At 53.2% G+C, this 22,726-nt stretch overlaps 9 protein-coding genes across 9 annotated transcripts in view; 6 read left to right on the top strand and 3 right to left on the bottom strand.

The window, feature by feature from the left end:
* Positions 1-44: 44 nt before the first annotated feature.
* Positions 45-1,115, top strand: BP01DRAFT_392517 (NADP-dependent oxidoreductase; the record flags this gene model as incomplete). Its single annotated transcript, XM_025578157.1, has 1 exon — positions 45-1,115. The coding sequence occupies one exon, from the start codon at positions 45-47 to the stop codon at positions 1,113-1,115; it is 1,071 nt and encodes a 356-aa protein (XP_025430564.1).
* Positions 1,116-1,505: 390 nt separating this feature from the next.
* On the top strand, positions 1,506-3,008 carry BP01DRAFT_342368 (EBP2 family rRNA-processing protein). The gene is made up of 2 exons (XM_025573483.1): positions 1,506-2,417; positions 2,501-3,008. The coding sequence occupies exons 1-2, from the start codon at positions 1,604-1,606 to the stop codon at positions 2,815-2,817; spliced, it is 1,131 nt and encodes a 376-aa protein (XP_025430563.1). The 5' UTR covers positions 1,506-1,603; the 3' UTR covers positions 2,818-3,008.
* On the bottom strand, positions 2,959-5,772 carry BP01DRAFT_357567 (uncharacterized protein). The gene is made up of 4 exons (XM_025575224.1): positions 5,301-5,772; positions 4,940-5,205; positions 4,592-4,750; positions 2,959-4,533 (listed from the first exon to the last, which is right to left on the bottom strand). The coding sequence occupies exons 1-4, from the start codon at positions 5,503-5,505 to the stop codon at positions 3,394-3,396; spliced, it is 1,770 nt and encodes a 589-aa protein (XP_025430562.1). The 5' UTR covers positions 5,506-5,772; the 3' UTR covers positions 2,959-3,393.
* Positions 5,773-6,219: 447 nt separating this feature from the next.
* BP01DRAFT_383455 (pseudouridine synthase PUS4) lies at positions 6,220-7,593 on the top strand (the record flags this gene model as incomplete). The annotated part of the gene is made up of 2 exons (XM_025577426.1): positions 6,220-6,253; positions 6,344-7,593. The coding sequence occupies 2 exons, from the start codon at positions 6,220-6,222 to the stop codon at positions 7,591-7,593; spliced, it is 1,284 nt and encodes a 427-aa protein (XP_025430561.1).
* Positions 7,594-7,877: 284 nt separating this feature from the next.
* BP01DRAFT_68953 (putative GPI-anchored cell surface glycoprotein) lies at positions 7,878-12,026 on the bottom strand. The gene is made up of 4 exons (XM_025580026.1): positions 11,662-12,026; positions 11,351-11,538; positions 8,262-11,273; positions 7,878-8,208 (listed from the first exon to the last, which is right to left on the bottom strand). Exons 1-4 carry the CDS (start codon positions 11,733-11,735, stop codon positions 8,162-8,164), a joined length of 3,321 nt encoding a protein of 1,106 aa, XP_025430560.1. The 5' UTR covers positions 11,736-12,026; the 3' UTR covers positions 7,878-8,161.
* Positions 12,027-14,480: 2,454 nt separating this feature from the next.
* Positions 14,481-17,126, top strand: BP01DRAFT_400222 (extracellular metalloproteinase; the record flags this gene model as incomplete). Its single annotated transcript, XM_025578576.1, has 5 exons — positions 14,481-14,828; positions 14,875-15,260; positions 15,313-15,875; positions 15,961-16,396; positions 16,459-17,126. The coding sequence occupies 5 exons, from the start codon at positions 14,481-14,483 to the stop codon at positions 16,649-16,651; spliced, it is 1,926 nt and encodes a 641-aa protein (XP_025430559.1). The 3' UTR covers positions 16,652-17,126.
* BP01DRAFT_320933 (putative MFS monocarboxylate transporter) lies at positions 16,735-18,074 on the bottom strand (the record flags this gene model as incomplete). The annotated part of the gene is made up of 4 exons (XM_025572718.1): positions 17,592-18,074; positions 17,183-17,527; positions 17,011-17,108; positions 16,735-16,942 (listed from the first exon to the last, which is right to left on the bottom strand). Coding segments are annotated over exons 1-4 (852 nt in total), but the record flags the coding sequence as incomplete, so codon positions are not given.
* A 281-nt stretch (positions 18,075-18,355) lies between these two features.
* BP01DRAFT_366406 (C6 zinc finger domain protein) lies at positions 18,356-20,694 on the top strand (the record flags this gene model as incomplete). Its single annotated transcript, XM_025576405.1, has 2 exons — positions 18,356-19,410; positions 19,626-20,694. 2 exons carry the CDS (start codon positions 18,356-18,358, stop codon positions 20,692-20,694), a joined length of 2,124 nt encoding a protein of 707 aa, XP_025430557.1.
* Positions 20,695-21,465: 771 nt separating this feature from the next.
* The window catches only part of BP01DRAFT_357562 (putative aromatic-L-amino-acid decarboxylase), a 1,965-nt gene continuing 704 nt past the window's right edge, over positions 21,466-22,726 (top strand). The window contains exons 1-2 of the mRNA XM_025575223.1: positions 21,466-21,725; positions 21,786-22,716. Coding sequence (XP_025430556.1) covers positions 21,677-21,725; positions 21,786-22,716 — 980 coding nt within the window. The 5' untranslated portion in view covers positions 21,466-21,676. The remainder of the gene's footprint in view (positions 21,726-21,785; positions 22,717-22,726) is intronic.

The raw sequence follows: 22,726 nt of genomic DNA, 5'->3' as shown, positions 1-22,726 counted from the left end.
CCAAAGAACACTCCCACTCTCCACCACCGAGAAAAGCTCCAAAGATGCAAGCCATCCGCTTGCACCCAGCTCCCCCATCCCACCCTGCCTACTCCCCCACCAACCCAGCCCCAACCTCCGCCCTCCGCCTCGACCACGCCATCCCCATCCCCAAGCCCACCCGCCCAGACGAGCTCCTCATCCACGTCCACGCGACAACCATAGTCCGGGATATGCTCACATGGCCCGAAACCTACCGGCACGAGTACACCATCCCAGGCAACGACCTCGCCGGCACGGTGGTCGAGGTGTTCGACTCGAAGGACACAGTCTCCGGCGCCTACCAGCCGGGCGATGAGGTCTTCGGCATGAGCCCCGCAGACCGCGCCGCCACCTGGGCTGAGTACACCGTTGTGCGGACCGGAGAAATCGCCCATAAGCCTACGGGGCTCGGCTGGGCGCAGGCGGCGGGGCTACCGCTCAGCGCGCAGACGGCGTACGAGGCGTTGTTCGTGCATGCCGGGATCGGGGTGCCTTCTTTGGGCGATGCGATCCACAACCTTAAGAAAAAGAAGAAGGAGAAGGACGAGGCGGCGCACAAACTACCGGCAAAGCAGAAGCTCCTTATCACAGGCGCGTCCGGTGCTGTGGGAATCCATCTCGTGCAACTCGCCGCCGCCGCTGGCGGGCTCTACGTCGTCGCCGCGACGAGCTCAGACGCTCGTAACCGGGAGTTTTTGGTCGATCTGGGCGCGGACGAGACGGTCGAGTATGCGTCGCTGGACACCCGGGCAGCTGAGTTTGATAGCGTGGTGGATGCGGTGGGCGGGGAGGTGTTGGCGCGGTGCTGGGATTATGTGAAGCCGGATGGCGGGGTGTTGGTGTCGGTCGACTCGAGCAGCTTCGACTTTGTCGAGAGGCATGCGCAGCGGGGGATACGCAGGGAGGGCGTGCGGGCGCTGTTCTTTATTGTTGAAGGGAGTGCGGAGGCGTTACGGTTTGTGGCGGGGTTGGCGGAGGACGGTGGGTTGGTGTCTTTGGTCAATCGAATCTTCGCTTTTGAGGAGATACAGGAGGCATATGAGCTTGGAAATGGGCGGTCTGAGGGGAGAGGGAAGGTGGTACTGGTGCGGTGATGGAATGGGGGGGTCGTGTTCTGGTGGAGAATGCAAGCGTATCTCTATTGTTAATTGGTTTGAGCTCAATAACTCATTGATTTGGGATTGGTGTAAACAAAGTGAAAGACTACGTCCGATGAAGAGAAGCGGAGAAGCTTTTGCCTGAAAGCTTCAAGGAGATCAGAATCAACTGCGCAGTATAATGACCGGGTATAGTTCAAGCACTATTATAGTTACAGATGCACGAGCCAGCCACATCTGCCTCAGGCCACAGAGCACCTAGTTTCAGGCACCAACTCGCCCCACAGCCTCACCTGTAGGGATGCTCCACACTATCCCCAACAGAGTCTAGCCTGCCGTCCAAAAAAATTCCCGCCGCAAAAGATTCAAGAAAGTCCCCAAAGTCCGAAGACCTTCTCCTGCCAACCACTTTTCTCCTTTTGTTTTCATATCTCCCTCCATTTTTCCCGTCGATCTTTGGTGGAAATTGATATCGCACAGCAAAAATGCCCAAGAGAAGTAAATTGCTCCAAGCTCTGGACGAGCACCGCGGCCGAGACTATGACGCCGAGAAGCAGAAGAAGCTCGTGAGGGCGGCGAACAAGAAGAAGGCGGGCAAGGGAGGCGTTGCTGAAGATGACAAAGAGAAGGAGGTGAAGAAGAAGCTCGAGGAGGACGCTGAGGACGACGACGACGACGAAGAAGAAGAAGAAGAAGAAGAAGAAGAAGAACACGAAGAATCCGCCGAAGAGCAAGAATCCGCTGCCGAGGAAGACGCCGAAGAAGACGACGAAGATGAAGAAGCCGAAGAATCCGATATCCCCCTTAGTGACCTCGAAGACGACGAGCGCGAAGACGTCGTCCCGCACCAACGCCTCACCATCAATAACTCGGCCGCCATCACCGCCTCGCTCAAGCGCATCTCGTTCATTTCTTCCCAGACCCCCTTCTCGGAGCACAACTCGCTGGTCTCGAAAGAGGAGATGGAGGTGCCAGATGCCAATGATGACCTGACCCGCGAGCTGGCCTTCTACAAGGTCTGCCAGGCGGCCGCGACGCAGGCGCGCTCCCTGCTCAAGAAAGAGGGAATTCCCTTCACCCGCCCCGGCGATTACTTTGCAGAGATGGTCAAGACGGACGAGCACATGGACAAGATCAAGAAGAAGCTGTACGATGAGGCCGCATCCAAGAAGGCCGCTGCCGAGGCGCGCAAGCAGCGCGACCTCAAGAAATTCGGCAAGCAGGTGCAGGTCGCGAAACTGCAGCAGCGCGCCAAGGAGAAGCGTGAGACACTGGAGAAAATCAATGACCTGAAGAAGAGTATGCTTTTCCCCTCCTGCGGTTTGGTTTTGGACCCTACAGCCTACAGGGGAACAATTTGACTAATTTGGTTACCACTACAGAGCGCAAGGCCGATACCTCCGGTGAGGCTGACAACGCCAACGAGATGTTCGACATCGCCATCGACGACGCCCAGCCCAACAGCCGGAAACGCGCCTTCGGCAGCGACGGTACCACCAACGCTAAGCGTCAGAAGAAGAACGAGAAATACGGCTTCGGCGGCAAGAAGCGCCACTCCAAGAGCGGTGATGCCCTCTCGAGTGGTGATATGCGCGACTTTTCCGTCCGGAAGATGAAGGGCGGTTCGAGAGGAGGTGGCGGTGGTGGCGCCAAGAGACCTGGCAAGAGCAGGAGAGCTGCTGCCAAAGGTCGTGCTTGATCTTTTTTTCCCTTTCTTCATTTCCACATTTACCCTATTCTCATTTTCTAGCTTGCTCGGATACCGGAAGAGGTCGTTTGGGTTGTTATTCACAAAAAGCAATTGTTCAATTTTTACTACCCACTTAGACACCATGACTGCTTCGACCAAGGTTATGAAACCTGTGTATATTGAACTAATCCATGGTAACGGTTGGATGTCATTGATAAATCTTATCATTCTTTGGTGCGTAGTTGGAAGGGCTAAAAGTGGTATCTCGTTGTGGTATCATATCGTCATACTATGGAAGCAAACCCATCATCATACTCACAGAGTCAATCCAGCGTCGATCATGGTGTTTGAGTCTGTCCTGTCGAATCTCCTGCCTCTGCAAGTAAAGACTGTGCTATCTTAATCGCGGTGCGCGGATGTTGTCCTGCAGGAGGAAATGCTGGTCCCGCCGCAGGTGCCTAACTAGGCTTTCCTCGTAGCGCGCGATGTGATGCTGACTAGACCATCGGCACACTCATTTCAATGCTGTGAAGGGCATGTCATCGTTCATGCGGGTATCTTAGTTTACTGCTCTATGCTTGCCAGTCACGTTCCCATTGCGTCAGAAGCGCCATTGAGCGCGCCTTCCATGCTCGTAAGACCAGCCTCATCACCGCCTGCCATTTCTCGGATACGGCTGAGAAGATTGTCCACAGGAAGGCCGATGTTGAGTCGCTGTTCCGCAAAGACAAGGTCAAGCCTCGCCTTGGTGTCATCCGCGTGAGCCAGTGAATGGTCCTGGATTAGCTGTCTGCCGCGTTTAGTACTGCACTTGTATACGATCTTGCCGCAGCCTCGGACTTGACACGTCCAAGTATCCGACTGTACGTCCTCGCCGTTCGCACCATCCACTTCTGGCTCCTCATGCGATAGTGAATCGATATCTGCGGCCGAGACGGATGTATTCCGACTTTGAAGGACGTCCTGACGCGAGGTTTTCTGCATGGTAGGCACTGCAGACTCCGAGTCGGACAAGATCGACCTGGTCGTACGTTTGGCGCGGGTTGACAGCGGATCACGGACAAGGTCGTGCCCTCGCACCTTGCTAGGCGTTTCAAACTCGTCCATAGCGTCTGCATTAGTGGTGGACTCCTCGTCCGTGTCTGTTGCCGCATTACGCGTGCGCTTACCCGTTCGTTTCGTGGCCACCGTACTCTTCGGCCGTAAAACAGATTTGAGGACTCGACGCTTGCGCTTTCGAGAAAGGTCTTCTTGGTCGCTGTCTTCAGGAGAAGATGCCTCATCTTCCAACAGACGCGGACGCAGCGGGGTAAACGCCTCTTGAGACGCTCCATCATGTTGCTTGGAAGCGGCCTTCAGCTCGCGATAAATGACTTTCCTGGACCAGTCAAATGAGGACGTTTTGGCCTCGTCCATCAACTCCAGGATGACTTCAGCGCTCGATGCAATGCGACTACGCGCATATTCATCGTCCTCAATTTCGAAGCGACTGACTAGGGTAGATGCGACGAGTTCCAAATTTAACTGGCGCTTTGCTAGGTATCCCTCCTCCTTGAGATCTAGGATCACCTGGTAGATGGCATTCGCGTCGGCCTTCGTTGACCCAGACGAATCCGCCGCACGCGATGCTTCATCATCGGTGTTGTCGGGAGTGGTCTCTTCTTCCTCATCGGAATTGACCTCATCCACGCCTTCAATCTGCGCTTTAATTTGCTCGTAGTCCACCTAGTACTGGGAATTAGCAATCACAAACCACGAAACCAGGAACAAAAGGTCAATATACCGGAAACTTTTCACTTAGATGGATGAAAATACTAGTTGTCGTCCATTGCACATCCTCCTCGCCTTTCAACATCCGCGATAGCAAGAAACTATGATGCTTGTAGAACACTTCGGCAGAGTCATCGGCATCCTCGCAGATTCCATGTGTGTGGCTGACATACTGTTTAGGCAGATTGGCAGTGAGCCGAGACATTAGCTCTGAAACATCCAATCGCCATGCATCCCGAGCATGCGCGCGCGCCAGCCACGCCTTGTCCTCCCTGTCTCGGGCTTTTTAATTCCTTTTCTACCCGTCCCTTGGGCCAATGCTAGATCAAGATTCACCACAACACAGAAAAGGGTTGCTTACCTCCTCACATAGATACTCCAAACTGGGGCCTCCGAACCTCCTCCTTCCCCTCTTCCGCTTATGTCGGTCTGCTAGAAAATACAACAGATCGATGGCCTCCACGACTTCATTAAACATTGGTTTGTAGCCCTTCGCTGGGGAAATGGAGAACCATCCCGCACGCCCCGCGACCCAGAACCCGACCTCCCCATCATTATGTTGGCCGTAGGCGTAGTGCGTGACGTTGTCGAGGACAATGCGTTTGGTGAGGTATTCGGGATCGAGCACTAAAGTCCTCGGACACATCATGTCAGTTTACCACATTTGGCTGAAGCACGAAATCCGACACGGCGTGAGTGGGGTGAAATGGAAGGGAACACACCCAAAGACTCCTGTTCTTCCTCCACCTCATCCAAGCACCCCGTTACTTGAACAGGGTAATCCGGCGAGGCTGAGAGGAGATTGGCATAGCGGGATTTACCCGGGACCAGAACACGGACCTCAGACAGGCTAAATTCCTCCCACTCATTCTCGTCAGTCAAGGCCGGATTGCGGGCGGCGAGGACATTATCTTCGCGCGAGGTCATGTCTCTGGTGGTGGGGGGAGCATGTTGTTATCTGCGGTATTGATGTTGTAGTTAGGAGTGGAGGGAGGGAGTAAGTAGGTTGAGTGAGGTAGAACCAGAAAGTAGCCCGAACGATGATTGCCCTGGCTGATTAAGTGAGATTTGTGTAGGGAAAGTCAAATTGAGGCGGGCGTTAAAGGCAAGAGGACAATGAGAGGAATCTATAAATGGGAAAAGACAGACAAGAGGGACAGACAAGAGGGACAGACAAGAACGAGGGAAGCTGAGAGGGGAGGAGGAAGAGGAGGAGCTGAGAGAGCAGTACCGACAGCAGCTCGAGCAAGAGATCCGACGAATTACGTATCATTACACCTCAAGATGCGAGAGGTGGATTGAGAATCCCTGGTAATTACCGGCGCATGACGGCAGGCCTGCCTTCTTTTACTCCGGATGGGCGGTCATTTCTGACAGCATTCTGCCGCCTGGGACCGCCAGGCTGACCGTCTAGACCAGTCCGGCAGAATCCGAACTTTAGAATCTTTTCCCCGGATCTATCTTTGCTTGAGTTTGAATTACTTGTTTCATCAATTGTGCCAATTTACTTGTTATAGGTACAGGTCAAAAAATTCAATTGTCTGACTGACCTGCTTGCGTGAGCCCTCTACGGACAATCTCATCATTCCCCCTTCGCTGCCGATGGGCCTCCCCCGCAGCTTCAAGCTCTTCCGCACCACCATGAGCGGAGAAAAGATCTACGAAGGCGTATTCGGTATGCATCTCCGTGCTTCTCTCACCAAACCTCCCTATACCCACTCAATGATTTTAGATGTGAATGTAACTAATCATGTCTACTATCCAGCCGTCCACAAACCCCAAGGCGTCACCTCCGCCGACGTAATCCGCACCCTGCAGAAACACTTCAACCCCTCCAAGCTCTTCGCCCCGTGGCTGGAGAGCGAGCGTGCGCGCCGCGACCGTGAGAACCAATACCAGCGCCGGCGGCGGCGCCAGCAGCGGCTGGAGCTGAAGATCGGCCACGGCGGCACGCTGGATCCGCTGGCGACGGGCGTGCTGGTTGCGGGCGTCGGCAAGGGGACGAAATTCCTGAACAATTTTTTGGGATGTACCAAGACCTACGAGACGGTGGTGCTATTTGGCGCGGAGACGGACAGCTACGATGTGATGGGGAAGGTGGTGCGGCGGGCGCCGTACGAGCACGTCACGCGCGAGGCGGTCGAGAAGGCACTCGAGCAGTTCCGGGGCAAGATCATGCAGCGCCCGCCTATATTCAGTGCGTTGCGGGTGCAGGGGAAGCGATTGTATGAGTATGCAAGGGAGGGTGTGGAGCCCCCCGTCGAGATTAAGGCGCGGCCCGTCGAGGTGTTGGATTTGAGGGTCGTCGAGTGGTTTGAGCCTGGCACCCATGAGTATCAATGGCCCGAGGCGGAGGTCGAGGGTGAGGAGAGGGAGGTGGCAGAGCGGATGTTGAAGAAGGATGACGCTGTGCCTGCGGTGGAGGCTGCTGTTGCTGAGGGGGAGGGAACAGAGGCTGTTGCCGAGACATCGGTTAAGCGTAAGGCTTCTGCCTCTCCTCCTCCTCCTCCTCCTCCTCCTCCTGCTGCTGCGGCTACTGAGAGCCCTCAAGTTGAGGAAGGTAGTAGTAGTGGTGCTGCTACTGCTGCTGCTGCTGCTACTACGGTGGCGGCCGAGGGTTCTATGGAAGTCCCTGCCGCCAAGAAGGTGAAGGTGACTGAGGAAGGCGAAGGCGTGCCTGCGCAGTCCGAAGAGACGGCAGCGGAGCCCTCCAGCCCCGAGAAGAATGTCACTTCAGCTCGGCCCCAGCCCGCCGCGGTCAAGATCACCATGACGGTCTCGTCTGGCTTCTACGTTCGCTCCTTGGCGCACGATCTGGGTAAGGCCGTGGGCAGCTGTGGCATGATGAGCGCCCTGGTCCGCTCCCGCCAAGCCGACTTCGTTCTGGAGCCCGAAAAGGTGTTGGAGTACAAGGATCTCGAGGCCGGCGAGGAGGTCTGGGGTCCCAAAGTGAAGCAGTTTCTGCAGGAGTGGGAAGACAAGAGAGCTGCTGAAAACGAGGCCGAGACAAGATAAACATCCTGACTATACCTTCCTAATATATATCTGATCTGGATTCGGCGTTCAATGGAATGGGTGGAACATTTACTTGATTCATCAACCTCAACTTGGTCGTAGATAAGTCATTCCGCCGGGAGGATCAAGCGTCCATAAACCCAATAATAACATACTGAGGCTGTCGCCTGCTGTCCCGAAACTCCAACAAAACTCACTAGATTCGAACATCTCAATAGTCAACGTTTTGCTAACCAGACTCGAACAGAGCACCTTTCGTGTCTGAAAGAGTAAAGTGTACAGAATCAGAATGAAACCCAAATCAAGACGAAGGGTCTATGCCCACATTGAAATGTTGCTTCGTCCCACTGCCAGGTGACCATAAGAAGGTTCCAAGGGAGATGTAGGAAGTGCAGAAATCAAAGAAATTGATACAGATACTGAAAAACAGCTGGTTATCAAAATGGTCCATTTTAGAGGGGTATACCGCTGAAAACACCGGGTAACAAGATATAGAAAGATGGCGCAGGAGTATGCATGTTGAGTGATGAGAAAAGATGCGAGTGTTCTATAGCATGAACGCAGAGGACTATTGAGCAAGGGTTTGACCATAGTTCCGGTGAGCATCAACCAGTGCTGTTTCCAGGTTAGCAACTCGATTTTGGGTGTGAGTGAAAATGAAAACCTACTTCGAAGAACGATAGACTGGCCATTTCTTGATTCACAGGCACATTGAAGAGTGCTCCCGTCATTGAAGTCCAAGAGAATGCTGTTGGGAAGCTCCTGTCGATCCTCATCTGGGAGACAAGGTGTCCGGAATTCGGTCAAATGGTACCGTTTAACCAGGTTGCGATTGCTGGAGTCAAGATTTCCAGGGGTCAATACCAAGTATCCCTGGTCATCGATGCGGATGAAGCGACGCTTCCATAGCAGAGTATCCGGGAATTGAACATTGACCTCGCCAATATCAATCGCCTGGGGCGCATCACCGGCCACTGCCGGCTTCTCTTGAGAAGGAGTCTCCTCCTTGACTGCTGGACTGAGAGCAGCCATGACACTCTTCCGGGAATTGGATGTGATAGAAGACATTCGGCGGAGGAGACGAGAGGTGCGGGAAGTCTTCTTCTCGTCAGGAGAAGAGGGAATGTCAGTCAGCGGCGTCTCGTCGACTGCTTCCTCAATATTTAAGATTGAGGAATGAGACTTTTTGCTTTCGGATCGAGAAATTGGCGTAGCGGAGGGCTGTTGTACTGATCCTTCGGAGGTAGCGGGGACATTGGGCTCCTCCGGTGGTGTAATCGTCGGCTCGGTAGAGCGACTTGGAGGAATCGGAAAATCAAGAATTGTGTTATGCTCAACGATCAAGGGACTAGCCTGGAGGTCGAGGGAACCTTGCTCGGAGGGATCGGCAGGCGCCTCGATTCCTGTGGAAGGACGTTCACGAACAATGCGAGTGGTCACGGAAACCGAACTTGCGCTACGCGTGAGACCAGGACCGGCCTGAGATACAGGACGCCGCAGGCTGGTTGTGCGAGAGAAAGATTCGGGGTAGAAGGACACGGGTCTCGTTATCGTCGAGGCCTCCGAATAGCCCTTACGCAGAGTCTCGAACGAAGGAGCGGCCAGGGTTTGGCCTGCGGTAGAGGTGGTTTCACGGGTGTTGGAGAATTTCTCCAATGCCTTGATGCGTTTGGAGATGCCAGACGATACATTGATCTTCTTGGCCACCAGGACGGGACTGTTGCTGTCCCCCGCATCGGCGTACGAGGTCGACACCGACCGACCCATGGCTAGTGCCTGCATTTCGGGAGGTTGGTGTCCAATGGCGCTTGGATTTGAGACGGCACGGGAGTTCCTCCACGCGTCGGGCGAGGTGTTGCCGTTGCTTGTATTCGAGTATCCGGGGGAGAGGGGTGAGATGCCAACCGAGATCGGCTTGGCCTCTTCCACGGTGGCACTTTTTAATTCTTCCATGAAAGAATCGTCAGAGAGAAGGTTCTCGTCATCAGAGTAGTCTGGAGTAGGTACTTGAATGGGTTCAAGGTAAGGTTTGCGTTTCTCCTTTCGAGTAGTACTATGCTGTCGCTCCACACTCGAGGATTCAGGGGTCAGGTCATGCTGCGGCTCGGGAGAATGAGGCACGGGGATCGACGGCGAGTCGGGGGAGGGAGTTGGGCGTGAAATGAAAGAGGGAGAATCGGGCCGAGGAATTGATTTGGACTGAGGGGCCTGAATTAGACCTGATGTCAAATTGACCTCTTGTTCACCAGGAACAAGAGAGTCGTCGTCCGTTTGGGGTGGCGAGGGGTCAACAATTTCTTCCTTCGGAGCTTTTCCAGAATCGTTCTCTGGTGGGCCGTGGATTACGGCACTAGACGTGCAGGGGCCACCCGTAGTCTCCCCGTCGTCGTCGGTAGCCAAGGCCCCTTTCCAAGTGTGTGTTTCAGATTCCGACAGGGTGGAGGCGGACTGCCAGGATTCAGTAGTCGCCGCAATCTGGCTGCCGTCACTCGATGCTGGAAGAAGATTAGGGGTCACCGTATCAGCCTGCGGCATAGCCAACTCAGATTTCGTTAGACTGGAGACTGCAGGGCTTCCTCCCTCCTTTTGTAGTCCCCCCGGAGTCATGGTTCCCTCGGTTTCAGATGGGGGGTTGTTGCCGGGTTCCGAAACGGGTACCGGTTTATCCTGGTGTTTGGGTTCCTCAGGGACCTGGCAATTGGTATTCTCCTTATTTTCGGTCGGATCCAATCTGATCGACCCCTTTTCTTCGGAAACTTCGTTCTTCTTCTCTTCCCTTGCTTTCTTCGCCAATTGAGTTTTCCGCAACTGAAGTGCTTTCATCAACCGTTCTCTCTCTTGCGATGCACCCGATGACAGCGCACTCAGAGACTTGGCGCCCGGAGAAAGTTTAGGTCTAGATATTGGTGCTGACAATGGAGGCACCAGCAACGGTGGTAAGCTAGGCACTCTGATAGCTGCGGGTGTGCTGCTGCCCCCTTGGGACTGAGGTCGAGAAGGACTCGGGTTAGCCTTGCGCAAGGAGGACGACCGCACACCAGCTGGCAATGAGGCTACCGGCCTCTTGTCAGCAGAGCGGGACAGATTGCCTGCCGTGCGAGGCCGTCCACTTCCATCCAATGACGGCCGTGGGCCCAGCTTTGCTTTGGGTATGTATCCAGCTGCACGCTCAATCTCCTTTATGGACGGCCGAGTCGACTGAGACGACCTGCGAGGTTCCGAAGCGGCTGGAGCCACGTCCTCCTGGAAGTTTCTATGTGAATGTGCACGTTCCGAGGTGGCTACGGAAGAGGCCCGATCCCTACCCGGAACACTTTCCAGAGTTGTTACACTCGACTCAGGACCAATGGGGGACTGCTGTACACTAGATACCACGGAAGGAGGAACCACTGTGGCTTCGGAAGCCTGACTGTAGGATCTTTGTCGCATTTCGCTCATCGGTGGTATTGCTGGTGGCGTGTCCTTGTCTACAGGCTGTTCTTCCGAATCTTCTGCAATCTCCACGAGTTTGCGACGGCGAAGGGAGCTGCACGAGGAGGTAATCGAGCCGGAAGCCGTATGTAGCAAACATGCGGATGACAAGGCACTTTCAGTGAGGTCCGATGGCTGCGTCACGGAGAAGACCGTATCATGCGGGGCGAAATTGTCTAATATAGACTGAAATTGTACAGTCGTTCGAGCTGGAAGGGGGATCATTGCGTCAGCGTGGAGGAAAAATCAAGGTCGACATCGAAGGGCTGAAGAAGGTCGCGCGCACCTTGAACAAGCCGAGACATGCCATCGGGCAAATAGCTGAGCACGACCTTTCGCCGGCGGTACTGGAGAAAGCCATAGAGCGGTGACGTCTCTTCATAGCCTTCGATTGCATTGCGCACGTCCGGAACCCCACCTGTGCCTCGCTCCAGTAGAGCTACCTCATCCCTTGATACATACCGAAGCAGAAACCTAAATGACGAGATTCCTGCGCATGAGTTTCTGTCTGTGCGATTGGATCGGTTCTGGACACCCTTGCGACCGGGGGTAACAGCGGCACAGGGGATGACTCGAAGAAAGAGGGGGGAGACTCACCATCCGCCGGCCTCGGTCAGAGCCGTTTGGTAGGCTTCGATGACGGTGGGATGATCGAGCCCATTGAGCGACATGACGGGCACCGCATTGGAGACCAACGGTGTGTTCTGGAACTGATCACGGTGAAATGCAGTAATTCACGAAATCACGGATGGAGAGGAAAGAAGGCGAAAAGTGGGTGCGTGGAGGCGGGAAAGAGGAGAGAGGGGAGGGGGGAGTGGGAGGAACAACGACAACGACGACGATGACAAGCTCACAACGCGACCGATGGGGAGAGGAAGTGAACGGTCTAACTACTCCGTAGATAGGGAAGACCGGGGATGCGACGATTAGACTGAATGATCTCTCTCCTCTACAGAGCAGACAGCGGGGACACTAGGCTAGAAAAGGGCGAAATTAGTGGTCAATCAGAATCTCCATCCATGATCCAGAGAAGAGGAGAATCAATCACAGAAGAAGTGGTGTCTTTGCAGCCTTTCAGGAGTTCAGGGGCTGATCTTTGAGGTACTTTTACCGTAGTGTGGGTGGGTGAGTTCGTGCCTGGGACCTGGCGAAGTACTGTAAGTTGAGTGGACTCAAGGTCTCCACTTTAGTCTCCACGTTCCTCAACCATGGCAAATCAATAGTTTGTCCGATTAATTAGGAAAGTGACTGCAATGCAGGCGCAAGGATTCTGCTGCTGCATTCGAGGATGGATGATCGCAGCCCTTGAAGGAAGGGACTTGGAAGTGACAGGTCTGTCGGAAGTTGTTGAGAAACAATTCCCATCGAATCAATTGAGATGGAATCATGGATAGACTGACAGTTTAGTGAGTACCAGCGTACTTCGTAGGTACAGTACTATTACCGTCTGTGGTTTTTTCCCCTCAGGCACTGACCCTTTTTACCTAAACTTACCGTTAACTTTACAAGACGGAGTTGTGTCAAAAGACGGAGTCAAGCCGGGCGAATCGGGATACTTCATTCATGCAATGGATCCCCCTCAATCTATTACATGCCTCGACGTCAAGCATGATGGCATGATGCTTCATGCAAAGGTCGAGTCAAGGGATAGATAGCCTATTACTGTCGACTATCTGTCCGTCGTGCCTTGTGTGTGTGTGTTGCGGTTTTTGGGGCGTTTGCGTTATTGTACCACCTCATTCTTCCCAGTCCCTGTCACTTTCCGAGCCCATGAACCTGCAGATCAGCCGCATGTTTCCTTCCCTCCTGTTGGACTTCCTGTCGGTGGTAGCGATACATGAACATTCTGACCATTGACTCATCTCTCTCTTGAACAAAGACAGGATGATGCCGTACTTTTCCCCCGGATTCCAAGGGCGGTCTAGACTCCTGCCTGGAATCCCGAAGTATCGCACCAGCAACCAAGCGTATGAACATTCATCGGTCCCATGCTAGCTCGACATATTCCATCGCGCTGAAGTGATACCCGCCGCCCGCTGGAACCGTCACTCGAAACTTATCGGTCTTCGTTCTGAAAGGGACTCACTACCGATGACCGTGGATTTGTCGGCCCACTGAAGAAGATCGTGGAGCCATTGCTGCTGTTATACTTCGGATCGTCTCCGCAGTACCTCATCGTTGAATTCGTCGCGCACAGATACCTTGAGAAGCTCATTCACAGACTCAAGAATTCCCAAGAGAAACAAGGACATTGAGAAATCGACTAGATGTAACATGGACAAGCATGATAAAGACCCAAGTTCATGTCATATGAGTGTATCCTATGATCTCAGATTACGTCTTGGCTGTATACGCAGCAGGAATTGTCGTGGATACGACTCCTTTCAGCTGAGCCTGCTCAAAGACGCCAATGCGAAGGTCAGCTGGAGCCCCGATGAGACTATACGCGCTCTCATCTGCCATGGACTTGCGCTATGCATACACAAATGTGATTTGAACACTGCCAATGTTTACTCCACCTTGCTCTTGGTCTATTACCCATGACAGAGTCGAGGTCACTGCCCCACAAGTGCGCACTCGAATTCATGACACGCCTTCGAATTATCACAAGCAACACATAGATGAGCGTGGTCGGAGATCATAATTCTACACTTGCTGCATCCACCTCCCCCAAATGAGACCAATAGACACAATATTCTTTTGGCAAATACTGTTGTAGGACGTTGCCAATGGAAACTTCATTAAGCAGATCATGAAGAAACCATGTCAACGATTGAATAGTAGGAGTCTTTTAGAAATAGCGACATCCTACAGGAGAGTCAGTCTACTGGCACTGTCGGCAAATTCTCACCCAGTGACAAGCTGATTAGACTTTCAGGCTACCGTGCGACATGCCAAAGATAAGGCTCGAAAACTAGAGCACACTTATAAGCCTTTGATATCTGCACATCTATGTCTCGGCATTCATTGTCTCGGGCCCTGGCCTGCAAATGGAGTTCCTTGAGAGCTCAATACGGACGACATGGTTCTTCTTCAAGGGTCTTTGGTCCTGTCACAACTCTTCATGGGGATTTTCTACGACGTAGCGGTTGGCAGATGACAAAGTCCGCTTCGAACTTATGTACCGTCTGATACTACTATATGCGCGTTGTGTTGCTGGTGCAGATCGTCTCTCGTAATGTGACAGAAAGCTCCTGTGTGTGAAACTACTATACTTGGTAGTGTTATACAGCCAGGCTTTTGTAGGACAACAGCCCCGTTTGGAGCGAAGCTATCCACGCACCCGAAACGTGCTTCAGGCTCACGTTGCACCTTTTAAGCCATTGCAAGACTCCTGAAGAGAGCTACACCTCCTCAATTGTTCGGTCTGACGTGTGAATGCATCTCAGTCCTGGTTTTGCCAATAGCCCGACCCAATGCGTCCATTCTTGTATCAAGGTGCCTTGGGATTGCTTCTGTTCCTGTGTGCCGGCCATCCTCACCAAAGGCCAGCCAGGAATGCAGTGGATCTCAACAGTTTTCGTTTGAGTCCAAGAGCCGAATACGTGAATTACTCAATCAGAGGTAGCCTTGCGCCGTATCATTCCTCCATCGTCAAGGAAGATTATGTGCAAAGTGCTACAGAGCTCGTGCGGGTGGTTGCACCAGAGACAAGCTTCAGACTGATTGACAATCATTACATTGGGGACAATGGGATAGGACATGTGTATTACCGCCAGACTCTGTATGGCATCGACATTGAGAATGCCGATTTCAACGTCAATGTAAGCAATCGATACTCAATCCGGGAGAATGCGCTCATATTGTCAGGTTGGCAAAAACGGCGAGATTTTCTCCTATGGCAACTCGTTCTTCGCAGGCGACTTCTCCGCCAGCAGTTTGCCAGCACCATCCGATCTCTCCGACCCAAGGGCTGCTTTCCGCACAGTGATCGAGACACTGCATCTTCCCATTGCAGTCGATCCCCTCTCGACCAGGCCAGTCAACAACACGTACGTCCTCTCCGGGACTGGAGCGGTATCCGACCCAACCGTTCGCCTAGTCTACTTGATCACATCTGCCAATAAACTCATCCTGACATGGCGAATCGAGCTGGACATATACGAGCACTGGCTTATAAGTTACGTCGATGCGGCATCCAGCAACACAATTCACGGCATAATCGACTACGTGTACGAGGCATCATACCAAGTCTAGTGAGTCGTAACCACATCTCGATGCTTCCAGAGCTAACCCTCCCAATCCAAGTCCATGGGGTACCAACGACCCCAGCGAAGGCACTCGTAGCATCGTCAGCAACCCCTGGGACCTCACCTCCTCCCCCTACACCTGGCACAGCGATGGAATCACCAACTACACCACCACGAGGGGCAACAACGCCATCGCACAATGGAACCCCAGCGGCGGCCGCTCGTACAGGAACAACTACCGGCCCTCATCGCCGACCCTCCAATTCCACTATCCCTACGCCACCAGCCAGACCACCCCCGCCGCCTACATCAACGCCTCTATTACCCAGCTCTTCTATACCGTGAACGCCTACCACGACCTCCTATATCAGTTAGGCTTCACCGAAGCCGCCGGCAACTTCGAGTTCAACAATGGCCGGCGTGGCGGCCGCGCCCACGACTACGTGATCCTCAATGCACAGGACGGCTCCGGGACCGACAACGCGAATTTTGCAGCTCCTCCCGACGGGATTCCCGCCCGCATGTGTATGTTCCTGTGGGTTGAACCGGGTCCCTCTACGGATACCATCCGGGACGGGAGCTTTGATACGGGGATCGTAATTCACGAGTACACTCATGGCTGTACGTGGCCTAAGTTCCTTCACTATATCGCCAAGCCTCTCCCTCTTGTTTCCATATAGCGTCATTGAGGACTGACAACACATAGTATCAACCCGTCTAACAGGCGGCCCCCACAACGCCGGCTGTCTCAGCACCCTCGAGTCCGCTGGCATGGGCGAGGGCTGGGGCGACTTCATGGCTACCGCCATCCGGGTGAAGCCCGGTGACTCGCGCAATTCTTCCTACACGGTGGGCGCGTGGGCTCAAGCAAACGGGGCCGGGGTGCGCGCGTACCCGTACTCGACCTCGATGCTGGAGAACCCACTGATGTATACGCACGTCAATGAGTTCGAGGGCGTGCATGCCATCGGGACGGTGTGGGCGTCCATGCTGTACGAAGTGATGTGGAACCTGATGGAACGGTATGGGTTTAGTAGCCAGGGAGGTCTGGGTGGGAATCCCTGGACTCGTGGTGAGGCAACCCCACGGGCAATGGATGGGAGGTATCTGGCTATGAAGTTGGTGGTTGATGGGATGGCCTTGTGCGTATCCATCCTTCTTTGGAGGGGCGTGTTGTAAGGAAAGGTACGCTGACTAGATACAGACAACCGTGCAATCCGACCTTTGTGCAAGCTCGAGATGCAATTCTCGACGCCGATGTGGCGCTCACAGGGGGTAAGAATCGGTGCGAGATCTGGAAGGGGTTTGCGAAGAGGGGGTTAGGGGCTGGTGCGAGATATCGTCGCTTTCGGAGAGTGGGAAGTATGACTGTTCCTCCGGGGGTCTGCCAGGAATAAGATTGGGAGTTGATTTGAAATTGAGTAAATGTTGAGATCATATACTCTATCATACTTGAGTATTCACAGTAGCTATAGTTCGGGTTTAATATCATAGCTAGTTCCTGTCCAATCTCACCCCCAGACAGAAAAAGAATCAAACCACCCCAAACACCCCCGGCCTCTGAACCACCTTTTGCCACCAGCAGCAGCAGACTCCCCACCAAAAGACTGACGCCTGAGTAGATGGAGAGCGCCAGATACCCATACTTCTCCGCCAACTCCCCACTAATTAGAACTCCGGCCATAGCACTAAAACATTCCACTCCAAATCAACCATCATAACCCTATAAAATTTCACAACTAGGGAAGGCCCTTACGAGAGAGAAGCCGCGGCCATTACCACCCCGACTGCCAGACCCATGTTCTGGGGAGTCGCCAGCTGCAGCGCGCATGCCTGCTGAAGCGACAATATAGCCTATAAATTTGTTGTTAGTAGAGTTGCCTCCCCCACTCCACCCCTCACCGGCAGACCGAGAGTACAATACACACCCCAGAAGAGAATCCATACGCCGCTGAGGAAACCACCAATCCCGCCACGGACGTCACCTTCGTCCAACACAAAGCGATGAGCCCCGACAGGAAGGTCGCCACGAAGCAGCAGTTGAAGCGCCCGTACCGGTCCGCCAAGAAGCCCGGCAGAATGCGGCTGATGAGAGAGGCGCCGCGGATGACTTTGATGTGTTGACTCACGAGGGCTACCATGGGGCAGGTTAGGAGGGACTGGGAGATTCCGAGGAGGATGCCTTGGGCGAGGATGAATTGATAGAACTCTTTGCACAGGGATGTCATCATGAGTGAGAAAACAGACCCTACACTACCGGCTAGGAGGAGGATCTGTTGGGCAGAGTTAGCTAAGTAGGATATATTGGCAGATGGGTTGGCTGCTGGAAAGACAGACTCTTGGCCCAATCGCATCGAGCAAGGCGCCTGACACTGCTGATACAGAGAAGATAAAAAATACTGCAACTGCTTCTATCCAAGCGATGGTGGACTGGGATTCGCCGGCCAGTTGGACCTTTGCATAGTACTCTTCAAATAGACCGAACGAATTGACGAAACCAACTGTGCAGAATACGCCAGTGAACGAGCCTAGTAGCATTAGACATGCTTGCGGTCTGAAGATGTTAGCTCTTCTCGATGAACTATCAAAAGCATTACAGTGAGAGCAGACGTGAATTCGCTCTTAGTAGGCTTGACATCCATTGGAGATGGGTCAGAGTCACTCATTCTGAAGGGTCAATCGTATGTTCCACGATTATAGTAGAAGGTCTGGAATATGAGATTGAGTGATATCATGATCGCAAGGGGGCCCTTTGAAAGCTTTTAAATAATTTCCAAGCACTAAGGTAGTCTTCTATGCGCGGAAACTCCGAGGAAGTGCCAGTGAATGACTGTGTGTACAGTACACCGTATAAGTTAACTATAGTACTGTGACTATTGCTTGTTGCCCACTCCGGCGCTCGGACCCTCCGCGGGGTCTCCGAGCCTGTCCCGAGCAATGGCCATCGAACGGCCCCGTAAATACCGCATCTTTGTGATCCACTACCGTGACTGACAAGCAACGAGATATGCTACATGGATTTTCTCTCGAGACAACTTCAAGGCTCATAACTCTTTGATCAGGTGATCCAGTTTCGCGCCGGGCTCTGCAGACACTGCAAGATGAAGCGAAAGGCCGCGTCAGAAACTGCAAACAGCCAATTGAAGCGAACACCTCGGCAGGACCCTGTCTCCTGTGCATCGTGCAGGGCGAAAAAGATCAAGTGTGACCGACAGCTCCCATGTGGAAGTTGTTCAGCGCGCAGACTATGCTGTAGGTATGACAGGCCCGCTACGACCGCAGGGGATGGCACAATTCGAGAGACATGTCCATCGGCTCATGGAACCTCTCTCCTCAATCAGAGCCAACAAAGCGAAAGTTCTTCTGCAACCACAAATAGTCTGGACTCCAAGAACAATAGGGAGTTGCTACAGACAGCCGACTGGCTGGAAAATATTCACATGGCAGCGAGGATCGGGGCAGTCACTCCAGCCTGGCTTCGTGACGGGCAGCGTGAGCCTCGAAGGACCACAGACTCGATCCTGACTCCTGAATCTGGTCCTTCCGGGTCGTCTCTTGCAAACTTGTACAAAAATTGGTCTGCTTCTACCGAAAACCCCGCAACAATCAATCTGGTGGCCTGTCTTCCCGATAAGCCCCAGGCGATGGCACTACTTCAGTACTACGTCGACTACGTCGGACCCTTATACCATATCATCGTTGCAAGCCGCGTCAAGTCTCAGATAGAGAATATTTATAACTCGGTAGAAGTGGGAAAAACAATGGCTCTAGACCATATCGCGCTCCTTTTCAGCATAATAGCAAGCTCTCTATACGTGCAATTATCCCTCAACACTTCTACCGATGCAGAAGCTTGCAGCCGCGAGTTTTCCTACCTAACGGGTGCGGCCCTAATCCAGTGCAACTTTATTGCGTCTCCAACAGTTGAGGGGCTGCAAGCGACCATGATCGTTATGCACAACCTCTGTACTTGGAATATACACCCGTCCGTCAGCGCACTATTTGCGCTTGGGACGACACTTACTCAGGCTAAGGCTCTAATGCTCCACTGCATCGATTCGCCGAGACTACGCGAGGAAAGAGAGGGGACCGGCTTTGACCCTCTCGAAGTAGAGCTCAAAAGGCGGCTTTGGTGGGACCTGGTAACTTACGACTGGTAAGCTACGTCAGTTTTGTGCTTCATGCTGGATTCTTCCATGGGTTCAAATCATATTCCCATCTGATACCCCATACACACCCTTGTTGATGTTGCTGGCGCCCGAGAGAGTTTGATCTGAGCTTTGCATAGTGACAAGCAACATGAGCAGATAGGCCAGTGAGCTATGCAATAAGCGGAGAGCGATAGTGTGGACTGCTGACAATCGAATAAAGGCTCCTTGGTAATTTGACTGGTCCCCAAGAATGGACCTACTCAATACAACAGAATCATATGAACGTTCATCAACCCTCCAACATCGACGATGAACTTATAGAGAAGGAAGGCACAGTATCGTCGCTGCCTAGCACCGTTCCTACACAAATGTCTTACGCTCTCCAGCGCCTCAAGCTAGCGACGCTATGCCGGGAGATCATCGACATAAGATCTCATGCGCATCTTCATGGCCTCGAGGTGGAATACAGCGAGATACTCGATCTGGATCGAAAGTTGCACCAGCTGATCGCTGAGTGTCCAGAATTCTTCCGCCTTGATCCGGGCTCCCGGCGTCGATTTGAGTCAGTCTACAAAGAACGACCGGAAATCGCATGGCAGACATATAATCTGCAGCAAGGATACTTTTCACGGCTATGTCGATTGCACCGGCATCACTTCATTCGGGGTGCGCGTGAGCCTGCCTATGCATATTCGCATGTTGTTTGCCTCCGGTCCGCTCGTAAAGTGCTTGAGATTAAGAGGATAATGGATGAGGGTGATCTTGGCTATCAACCGCCAGTTTCAGTCGTCTGGTGTGTTATCCACCATGTTTTCATGGCGGCTGTCATCTTGTTGATGGATGCTTGCTTCAACTGGGACGACATCTTAGCGGCGAGAAGAAAGGAGGAAGTACTCGAAGCCTGCCGCATGCTAAGCAGGGCGCACGAGTCATCTTCCCTAGTGCGACAAGGGATCAACGCAATGATGCGTGTGCTGCAGAAACATTGGAGAGGCGAGGGTAATAGATCTGATACGATGCTGGAACCTCGCTCGGTCGAAGAGTCGGCATGCGTCGTCCCAGGCACGACGGGAGTTTACCATAATGCATCGACTACGATTGGCTTGAGTGGATCAATGGCTACCGCAATCACCAGCTCGCCTCCTACTGACAGACAACTTGAAGATATCTGGTCAGACTTGCTGGAGAGCGGTAACAATCTAGCGCGAGAGAATACGGATTGGACCGATCTACTGAATGAATTGACGGACACCCATTTCCTTGGCAATCCTCCTCCAGTCATTAATTGACAATTTGCTTGAAAGGGGGATGGACTTATTGCAATCCAATCACGGGGCCCTGCTTCGAAACTTTGCTTCTCCAAGACCAGGCCATTGCATCCTCGATATAATCTTAACCTTATATGTGCTAGACCATACACCGTGGAATGCCTTGCAACGCCTGAGCATTTTATGCTCGAATACGCTCGGTGAGCAGCAGATCGTTCAAGAGGGCTTCGGCTGAGGACTGTGACCGTCACGCTTAACCGGCTTGCCGGTTTTGACGCAGCCAGCTGACTAACTACAAGACATTGATTCCACCACCACAGGCTTGTTTTACGAAGCAAATTGACAGTACGCAGAGATGTGCTTGGCCAACTCTAGCACGAAGCATTAGCGAAATGATGCCTTGGGTCACCAAGCGATCTGCTTTCCTCTTCACGACAGCAGCATACGGATCACACTTACTATCGATTAGCCTGCGCTTTCCGGCTTGGCTACTGATTAGAAATATGCAGGATGTCAAAGCAAAGGCGTGTAGCACTTGATCGTCAGCTAGGGCTTGCCCTATCCTTCTCTCGGGGCGTATGCGGAGTTTAAATGTATCTTGAGACAGTATAAGCCATGTGGTGCTGATCGTGTAGTGAAGGGTACATTATTCGAGGCAATCGGAGAAAGGGTGTACTGTAGCTTCGGAATGTCGGAAGTGCGGAATTGATTGCGGAATGGCACGCCCTTGACAATTGAATGACAAGTGAAACCCCTCTAACTACCGTACCCACCACTGAGTGAGTGGGCTTATCGATAAAAAGTTGTTCTTTTTCTTCACAAACACTGCATCTCACTCGTGCCAGAGCCATTGTATATTATTTGGGACTTTCTTGGTTGATAGACTATTTCTACCTGGTGCTCGGGACATTTCGGATTGTAGCGCTTCGTTCTCCTCTTTCCCAACATTCTTTGAGTGACGTCTTCCACACTTGCTGAGTCCTTCCCCGCACACGCAACCCACATGGATCGCGAACAGTTCAGAACAGCAGCCTACGCTGCAGTGGATGAGAGTTAGTCTTCCTTAACATGCAATTGGCGCTTCAAAGAGACTCATCTATGATTATCTGCAGTCATCAACTACTTCGATGGCCTCCCCTTTCAGCGTGTCCTCCCCACCGTCGAACCGGGCTACCTCCGTCCCCTGATTCCCAAGGACCCTCCGGAAGACCCAGAAGAATGGTCTCAAATCCAGGCCGACATTGAGGAGAAGATCAAACCTGGCCTTACACACTGGCAGTCGCCTAACTTCATGGCCTTCTTCCCGGCCGGAGTCACCTACCCCAGCATCCTGGGTGAGATGTATTCGGCCGCATTCACCGCCCCGGCATTCAACTGGCTCTGCTCGCCGGTCTGCACGGAGCTGGAGACCATTGTGATGGACTGGCTTGCCAAGGCCCTGGCGCTCCCAGAGTGCTTTCTGAGTACCTCGGAAAACCGCGGCGGCGGGGTCATCCAGGTGACCGCCAGTGATACCGTGGCGACAATGATGATCGCAGCGCGTGAGCGGCGCGTGACGGAGCAGGTCGTGGCAGAAGGACTGAAGCCGGATACCATTGAGTACGAGGATCGCATGATGGAGCTGCGGCCTCGGTTGGTGGCGTTGGCCAGCAATCAGGCGCACAGCAGCACGGCCAAGGGCTCCCTGCTGGCCGGCACCCGCTTCCGCAGCGTCACCGCCCGGTTGGAGGATAACCTGGAGATGACGGCGGCAGGACTGCGCGAGGTGCTTGAGCAGTGTGACCGGGACGGTTTGACGCCTTACTTCATCACGCTGGGCATGGGAACCACCAACACGTGTGCCTTGGACCGGTTCGCGGAAATCAAGGCGCTGCTGCGCGAGAAGCCCCATTGGCAGAGGATCTGGGTTCATATTGATGCGGCATACGCGGGCGCGGCCCTCGTGGCGGACGAGTGGCAGTACATCGCGAAGGACTTTGCTGAGGGCGTGGACAGCTTCAACATGAATATGCACAAGTGGTTGCTTGTCAACTTTGATGCGAGGTATGTCTTT

This window comes from Aspergillus saccharolyticus (genome assembly GCF_003184585.1).
Source record: "Aspergillus saccharolyticus JOP 1030-1 unplaced genomic scaffold BP01scaffold_19, whole genome shotgun sequence".
NCBI lineage: Eukaryota > Fungi > Ascomycota > Eurotiomycetes > Eurotiales > Aspergillaceae > Aspergillus > Aspergillus saccharolyticus.
This window is presented reverse-complemented; position numbering and strand designations above follow the sequence as displayed.

Coding starts and splice junctions, on each gene's coding strand:
- BP01DRAFT_357567 (XM_025575224.1), bottom strand. CDS start 5,505: ATGACCTCGCGCGAAGATAATGTCCTCGCCGCCCGCAATCCGGCCTTG. Junction 5,206..5,300: donor GGAAGAACAGGAGTCTTTGG/GTGTGTTCCCTT, acceptor CGAGGACTTTAG/TGCTCGATCCCGAATACCTC. Junction 4,534..4,591: donor ATCTAAGTGAAAAGTTTCCG/GTATATTGACCT, acceptor TCCCAGTACTAG/GTGGACTACGAGCAAATTAA.
- BP01DRAFT_342368 (XM_025573483.1), top strand. CDS start 1,604: ATGCCCAAGAGAAGTAAATTGCTCCAAGCTCTGGACGAGCACCGCGGC. Junction 2,418..2,500: donor AATCAATGACCTGAAGAAGA/GTATGCTTTTCC, acceptor TTACCACTACAG/AGCGCAAGGCCGATACCTCC.
- BP01DRAFT_68953 (XM_025580026.1), bottom strand. CDS start 11,735: ATGTCGCTCAATGGGCTCGATCATCCCACCGTCATCGAAGCCTACCAA. Junction 11,274..11,350: donor CATGTCTCGGCTTGTTCAAG/GTGCGCGCGACC, acceptor TCCCCCTTCCAG/CTCGAACGACTGTACAATTT. Junction 8,209..8,261: donor CCAGTCTATCGTTCTTCGAA/GTAGGTTTTCAT, acceptor ACCTGGAAACAG/CACTGGTTGATGCTCACCGG.